The sequence below is a fragment of the Crocuta crocuta genome, unplaced genomic scaffold, assembly GCF_008692635.1.
Source record: "Crocuta crocuta isolate KB4526 unplaced genomic scaffold, BGI_CrCroc_1.0 scaffold1133, whole genome shotgun sequence".
NCBI lineage: Eukaryota > Metazoa > Chordata > Mammalia > Carnivora > Hyaenidae > Crocuta > Crocuta crocuta.
In genome coordinates, this window is record NW_027530366.1 from 604,595 (window position 1) to 612,429 (window position 7,835).

Here is a 7,835-nt window from a genome sequence, read left to right on the forward strand (position 1 = left end):
CCCTCGCACGCCATGGGGCGGAGCGGAAGTGACGCACCGTGCAGCGCGTGATTGGCGGAAGCAGAAATTGCTTTGCGGCCGGCACGGAAATTGCTTTCCTTTCGGCTTCCGCTCCTGGCCCATGTGAGAGACACAGGCTGCCGTGATGACTGCGGCCCGGGCCGCGGAAAGGTGAGGGGTGAAGACCGGAGCGGGGGGGTGTGGGTCTCGTTCGGGGCCTGGTTCCCCGGCTTTTGCGAAGTGGAAGCTGTCTTCTAACAGACCACAGTTGTACCTCTTCCAAGACCTCACCACCATTCATTACGATTTGTGTGATAACATCCTTGAAAAGTCATTTTAATTTAATTTCATTCGCTCCCTCCGCTCCCCAGCTTTTTAGCCTTATCTCTGTTGGTCCTGATGGGGCCTGTCCCTGTAGAGTAATTTGTGAGTTTCCTCGTCACGTGACTCCTTTTCCTGCCGCTGCCGGGGCGCGGGTAGTGCCTGTGTTATAAATACCCCTTATTCTGGAAACCTTTGCTGATAGGAGTCATTTGTGACATTTTCTCCTCTGATGTTTCATTCCCCCCCTCACCCATAGTGTAACTAAATATAATCCGTTTAGTAAAGGTTGCCTTGTAAAGATTGATACATAGTTAGGTAGTAATAGAATCTGTAATTTGCTTCAGGGTACAAATCTCCTTAGTTAAGCACCTACTTTGCCGAGGAAGCAAGCCCCAGGAAAAATAGCTTATCTGGCTGCTTTTGTCCAATTCCCTCTTTCCCCATTTGTGGGAACAAGTGATCAACATGTCACTTTTGAATAAGCTGTCTTCCGTGTGGAGGATGCTTAGAAATATTAATGGTGAAACTGCCTTGCCTCAAGGGCCAGCAACAGTGGCTTCTGTCACCTTACCTAGAGTCTGACATTTTTACAGCCTCATGGATGTCCCCGTGGACAATGCAGTGCCAGTCACTGAAGAGGGTTAGCTCTCTTTCATTTCATGCAGTTCTATAGGGGTATCACCACACAGCACTCACCCCTTGGGGTTGAAGCTTGACTTCAGTCTAAATTTAATGTCTTGGCAAATTTCCAAAGATGCCCATGCTGCTTGGTTTGTGCCTCTTCCAGGGGATAGGGCTATTCTGTGCTTAAAAACTGAAGTTAAGTTTTGGAGATTGTTTTAATACAAGTTATTTCAATTGATAATTTCTCTTTTGTCTCCTTTAACAGCCTTCTGGATTTAAGCCAACAGGAAGAACTAGAAGATTTGCCCAAAGACTACCCCTTGAGCCCTAGTGAAGATGAGGTGGGTGACAACTGCTATACTGCCTTCTCTGGTTCCCCTTTCAGCCGGCAATTAGGAGAGCACATTCCTGGAAAGAAAAATTGTGGCAACATTGTTTATATTTGTTCTGGTGTTACAAATAAATTACAAAGAGTTATATATTGTCTCATGTATGAGATACTGTATTAAGTGCTATGGAAATTTGAGGACCATAAGATACATTGTTTCCAAGTTGCCTACATGTAGCTAACTATATAAGAAAAAAACACATGGTCTCCCGTATATGGTTTCCCTATTTCCCAAGGTTGGATTTTTATAGAGTTACATAATTACAAATCTTCCTCAACTTAAAATGGGATTATATCCTGATAAACCCATCATAAATTGAAAATATCATTAAGTGAAAAATGCATTTAATGCACCTAACTACTGAACATCATTGCTTAGTTTAGTCTACCTTAAACTTGTTCTGAACTCTTACATTAGCCTACAATTGGGCAAAATCTTCTAACACAGTCTATTTTATAATAAAGTTTGGAATATCTTATGTAATTTTTTTGACTACTGAAAATAAAAAGAATGCTTGTATGGGTACAGAATGGTTCTAAGTGTATTAGTTATTTACCTGTATGATTATGTAGTTGACCTGGAACTGCAGCTCACTGCCACTGGCCAGCATCACAAGAATCATATCCCATATTGCTAGCCTGGGAAAAGATCAAAATTTAAGTTTGAAATAGAGTTTCAGATGAATGTGTGTCATTTTCTCACCATGATAAAGTAAAAAAATCATAGTTCAAACCATCATAAGTAACAGACTGTCTTGTTTCTGACTGAAATATACATAATTAAGCTGACTCTCCAATAGATGCTGTAGACATTCCAACTCTATTGACCAAACTACTTACATTGTGGGGTTTTTGACATCAATGTTTCTGTGCAGATCATACTATATATTATGTACAGAAACATTCTCATAGCACTTTTCTTCTCAAGACTGATTAAGACAGAGGCATGACAGTAGCTACAGATCACTAGGCACCGTAGTCCTCATAATGAGGCAGTCTGGCTTTTGAAGCAGTTCTTTGTTTGAGTTTGAATGCTTGCACACTAGATCTCAGCTGATTCCCCAGTTTCCACTGACCAAAATAGCGAGAGATTTTTACATGGTCCTCAATTTCCATGCCGTCTCTTCCTTTCCCTTATTGTTCTAATGGTTTTTCCTTTCCTGTGTCTAGGGGGACATTGATGGAGAGAGAAAGCATCAAAAGCTTCTGGACGCAATCAGTTCCCTTGATGGAAAAAATAGGTAACATTCTCATCTGTTTGGACAGGTTATAACTAGCTAATTCCACGAGATAGATCTGCAACTAACATTTATTGTGTGCTGAGGTGCCTCGCTGGCTCAGTCGGTAGAGCATGTGAATCTTGATCTCAAGGCTGTAGGTTTGAGCCCCATGTTGGTTGGGCATAGAGATTACTTAAAAAATAAAACCTTAAAAAAACATTCATTGAGTGCCTAAGACAATAAAGATACAAGTGTAAGTGTCATTATTAAGAGCACGTACTTTGGAGACAGACTGTGTAGGCAAATTTTTATCCTCTCTACACCTCAACTTCTTCAACTAGAAACTAAGATTAATAATACATCAGAGGGTCACCATGACATTTAAATGGGTTAATAAATGTAAAGATCTTAAGCCAATGCCCAGCATATAGTAAGCATGATGTAATTATTAGCAGTTATTGTGTTAGGCCTTGGTGCATTTGAATTCTTAATCCATACTTAGAGTCTTTTGAAGCATTGACTAGGCACTACTTATCCCCATTAGAGAAGTTAATTGAATTGCCACAAAGTCACTCTCATCATAAGTGACAGGTCCAGGATTCAGATCCAGGTATGTTTGACTCCAAGTCCAGTACCTTTTCCATTATGCCTATCTCATTGCCTTGTGTTTTTGAGGGGCTGAGTCTACCTTAAGAGATGGCTAGGGGCACCTGGCTGGCTCAGTCAGTAGAGCATCTGAATTTTGATCCCAGGGTCATGAGTTCAAGCCCCACATTCAGCGTGAAGCCTACTTAAAAACAGGTGGCTAGACTACGTAGCCCAGGTTAGGAACAGATTTCCTGGTGTCTTTATGACAAAACCTGATTCTAGAAGAGAAATACATGAAAACAAAGCTTTCTTTGAAAAGAGACGTATTTGTTTTCCAGAAAAATATGTCCATTTCTACTATATTCTGCTTTGTCTAATTTCAGGTGGAAATTGGCTGAGAGATCTGAGGCTAGTCTAAAGGTTTCAGAGTTCAATGTCACTTCTGAAGGTAAGTTAACAAAGGACGTAATCTGTGTATAGAGCTTGTAGAGTTATAAAAGCATCATGGTCACTTCACCCCCACTCCCAGAACTGTTTGGTGTGGTTAATGGATCATACCATAAATACTTACCTGTGAGTGGGTGAAGAAAGGTAGTCAGATGCCCTTGAGTTTCTTGCATTTCTAGAAGAAAGCCCTAAAGGCCACAGTCAAGGTCTCCCACTGATGAGCTACTTCTAGGGAACAGGGACATGAATGAAGACAGCTGCCTCATGGTTTTGTTTTTATTTCAATTCTTACAGCACTTTGAGTTGGGACAGACAGATAATCTGCTGGAACTCAGAGAAGTCAAATCACTTACTCAAGGGCCTTCATCTACTGCAGTNTTTTTTTCACCACTCCCCTGCTACCAGAACCAGTTTTCATCCCTTGAGTGGGTGAGTGATGCTGCCACTAATGGGAATGAGTGATCTGATAAATTGCGGAGTTGGGATTTTAACAGGATACCAAGTCTAGATGCCTTATCACTGTATCCACAGTTTAGGCAGCTCTAATGAGTTGTGTGCTTCTAGTAATCATTAATGTAACCTGTCAGAACAAATAACAATGTATTCTTCAATCTTATTATATTTCTACTATGTATTAGTTTCAAGACAGTATAGATACTGGGGCTACTATGAAGAATAAGACAGGAGACCCGCTTCACGGGGTTTTACCATGCTAGGGGGAGAGCAAGTGGGGAGACTGTGACGTGACTGACTGGCTGCTTTAGTTTGNGGCTGCTGTGTGAAGAATGAAGTGCAGTGAGGCAGAAGTGGAAGCAGAATGACCAAGAGAAAAGCAAATGGCTTTAAATCATTTTCTCCTCTCTTCCATCCTCTAACATGTTTGGGAATGTAGGAGAGTGATGGTGTCACTATGGCTGGCAGTTAAAGAGAATTCTTCCTGCACATCTGCCTGCCTACCAACATTTTCTACAGAGGCATCTCCCTATGTTATATTGAGATTTTGCCTCCTTTCTTGGTCTGACCAGAAAGTTTGGCCTTTCTACAGGATCAGGAGAAAAGCTAGTCCTTTCAGATCTACTTGGGCCTGTTAAAACTTCATCCTCATTGGTTGCTGTGAAAAAACAACTGAATAGAGTCAAATCAAAGAAGACTGTGGAGTTACCCCTTAACAAAGAAGAGGTTGAACGGGTGAGTTATAGAGAAAGTGGTCCATTAAGGGGAAGAAATCGGACTGACAAGGAAAAATAGGGTAAGAAGGGAAGGAGGGGGAAACCCTGACAAATGGAGGGGGGAGAGCAAATTGTGATTGCCACAGAAAAGGTCTCAGGGGAAAATGCATCCTGAGAAGTAAGCAGGAGCTACTCTCTAGCATGCTGACTATTTCTTAGGCTAAGAAACATTGTCCCCTAACTCCCTGCTGGTCCTTTGAGTTCAGCGTTTAATTTCGTGGCTCTTTCATTTACTTTGCCCACTTCAGATCCACAGAGAAGTGGCATTCAATAAAACCTCCCAAGCCCTCTCCAAATGGGATCCCATCGTTCTGAAGAACCGGCAAGCAGAGCAGCTGGTTTTTCCCCTGAAGAAAGAGCAGTCAGCCTTCGCTCCCATCGAACATGTGCTCAGCAGCTGGAAGGTGAGTGCACACAAAGAATTGCACCTGGGTGGGTGAGGGTGCACTGCTTGCCATCAATGTGACTGGGCCAAAATCCCAGCTGAGGTCTTTTCTTGTAGCACGCAAGGAAGGGGATGGGGGTAGCAAGACTCACTGTTAGTTATGCAATTGCCACACTAGCTCTGGAGTTGCCCTTCAGCCATTTGTAGCACACAGCACATGGTTGTTTTTGTGTGAAAACATGATTGCCAGTAGAGAGGGAACATGTTTTCTTTTTAACACCCCAGTTTTTAAAAAGCTTTTAAGTTTATTTATTTATTCTGAGAGAGAGAATTAGGGAGAGCAAGCACACATGCATGGGAGGGGCGGAGAGGGGGGGAGAGCGAGAATCCCAAGCAGGCTCTACACTGTCAGTGCAGAGCCTGATGCGGGGCTTGAACTCGTGAACCATGAGACCATGACCTGAGCCAAGATCAAGAGACAGATGTTTAACCAACTGAGCCACCCAGGTGCCCCTAGAAAGCTTTTTTTTTAATGTTTTATTTATTTTTGAGAGAGAGAGAGACAGCATGAGCAGGGGAAGGTCAGAGAGAGAGGGAGACACAGAATCCAAAGACAGGTTCCAGGCTGTCAGCACAGAGCCCGACGTGGGGCTCAAACCCACAAACCATAAGATCATGACCTGAGCCGAAGTCAGACACTTAACTGAGTGAGCCACCCAGGCACCCCTCCTCGAAAGCTTTTAAAGCCACATTCTGATCTGGGAAAAATCGGAACTCAGCAGTATTAATAAGCCTTGGTAGGACTATATATGAGGAGTAGAACCAAAGTTTGCTTGTAAAGGAATCCCACATTAAAATATAGCATATTGTGAATAATGACAAAAATCTTAGCAAATAACTCATTATGACTGAGCTGCAGAAAATAAAAAAAAAGATATCTTAGAGCCGGGTTGTCCAAACACTGATCCCTGGGAAGTGTTTTTATCTGTCTGAATCAAAAGGATAATAGTATAGCGGATATAAGGTTAGCAGCTCTTCTTTATTATGAGCTTATCCTTTCCATTTTAATAGTGTTGAAATAGCTTTTCTTTTATGAAATGATGGCAGTAGTAAATGATGGGACTGGGGGTGGAAGTAACAGTAGTTATGGCCTTGTTGCTTATCCTATGTTGGTCCCCAAAGTCTCAAGTTTTAGTCTGTGCACAACTTCAGAACAATTGGACTTTCTTTTCCAATACACTATTGGTTATGGAGTCTATAATATGGATATTTCTGTCTTACATAGGAATAGTCAAAAGCAAATAGCAGTGCCCAAACTATGGATAGATGCCCTGTTTATGTTTCTTCTCTGCTTTCTAAGAATCCAGAAATAATAGTGTTCTACGTGTCGGCATGTTGAGCTAATTAAAGCTAATCAAAGTAAACATGGCTAGCTGCCATAGCTCAGCATTGAACAAGTCATTGCTTATTACGGGGATAAGCTCTGTGTCTCATATTGTTGTTGAAGTCACTACTATTCTCTTTCTTGGATGATTCCTTCTCCACGTGAAAAAGAGATCAGGTTTATAGTGTGGTTGTGGGATAGAAGGGAGAAAGTTTCTTGTTGTTATTAACCTGAGAGTTTTCTATATTCATATTTACCTTGTTTTTTAAGATATATATATATAATATTTTTTTACATATATATAAAATATGTATATATTTTAATGTTAATTTGTTTTGAGAGGGAGCACATGTGTAAGCAGGGGAGGGGCAGAGAGAGAGGATCCCAAGCAGGCTCCACACTGTCAGCACAGAGCCCGATGCAGGGCTCAGTCCCGTGAACCACGAGATCATGACCTGAGTTGAAATGAAGTCAGACACTTAACCAACTGAGCCACCCACGTGCCCCACCTTATTATTTTTGTTTTAATCACAAAAGTAGTAGTGCGCTACTATGCATTGTTCTGCAAATGACAATGACAGTGTGATCTTGGAGATAGCTGGACAATGCCTAGCTGCTTATTAAATATGAGATGGTGGAGGAGTAGCTTGCACTAAGAATGGTACAGCCTCTGCTCTGCAGAAACTCCTTGTGCAAGGCTGAGTGGAGCGCCCCCAGATGCTGTACATAAATCTACTATACCATTTATTGGAAGATTCACTTTGGAGAAATTAGGCCAGAATGGCACAGAGCAATAAGGAAGCGCTTCGTTCAGGGGGTACTTTCTAGCTAGCAGCTGAGTTCTCTTCTTACATCTTAGAGTGCAGAGTACCAAGAACTCTGGATTAAAAATCCAAAAAGTCTGCACTGTCATTTTGGCCCAGCTTCCTAAAATTTCATTTTACTCCAAGAAGATATAAATAGGATTATGCATGAGAAAGCATTTGTAAACTGTGAAGTGCTAGAAATGATGTAAGGTTACTTCCCACCCTCTAGCAGCCTATAATAGCATTACCCAAAGTATTCTCAAAACCTTAGTTTTTCAATATGCCCTCAAAAAGGTGGGGGTNATGAGAAAGCATTTGTAAACTGTGAAGTGCTAGAAATGATGTAAGGTTACTTCCCACCCTCTAGCAGCCTATAATAGCATTACCCAAAGTATTCTCAAAACCTTAGTTTTTCAATATGCCCTCAAAAAGGTGGGGGT

The 7,835-nt window shown here is 41.7% G+C and overlaps 1 protein-coding gene across 2 annotated transcripts in view; it reads left to right on the forward strand.

Annotated features, from left to right (window-relative positions):
* The first annotated feature begins 84 nt into the window (after positions 1-84).
* UTP14A (UTP14A small subunit processome component) overlaps positions 85-7,835 on the forward strand; it is a 22,212-nt gene continuing 14,461 nt past the window's right edge. For both annotated transcript variants that reach the window (XM_077766159.1, XM_077766160.1), the window contains exons 1-6: positions 85-171; positions 1,214-1,289; positions 2,507-2,577; positions 3,528-3,592; positions 4,637-4,779; positions 5,069-5,224. In XM_077766159.1, the coding sequence (XP_077622285.1) occupies positions 146-171; positions 1,214-1,289; positions 2,507-2,577; positions 3,528-3,592; positions 4,637-4,779; positions 5,069-5,224 (537 nt within the window). In that variant the 5' untranslated portion in view covers positions 85-145. The remainder of the gene's footprint in view (positions 172-1,213; positions 1,290-2,506; positions 2,578-3,527; positions 3,593-4,636; positions 4,780-5,068; positions 5,225-7,835) is intronic.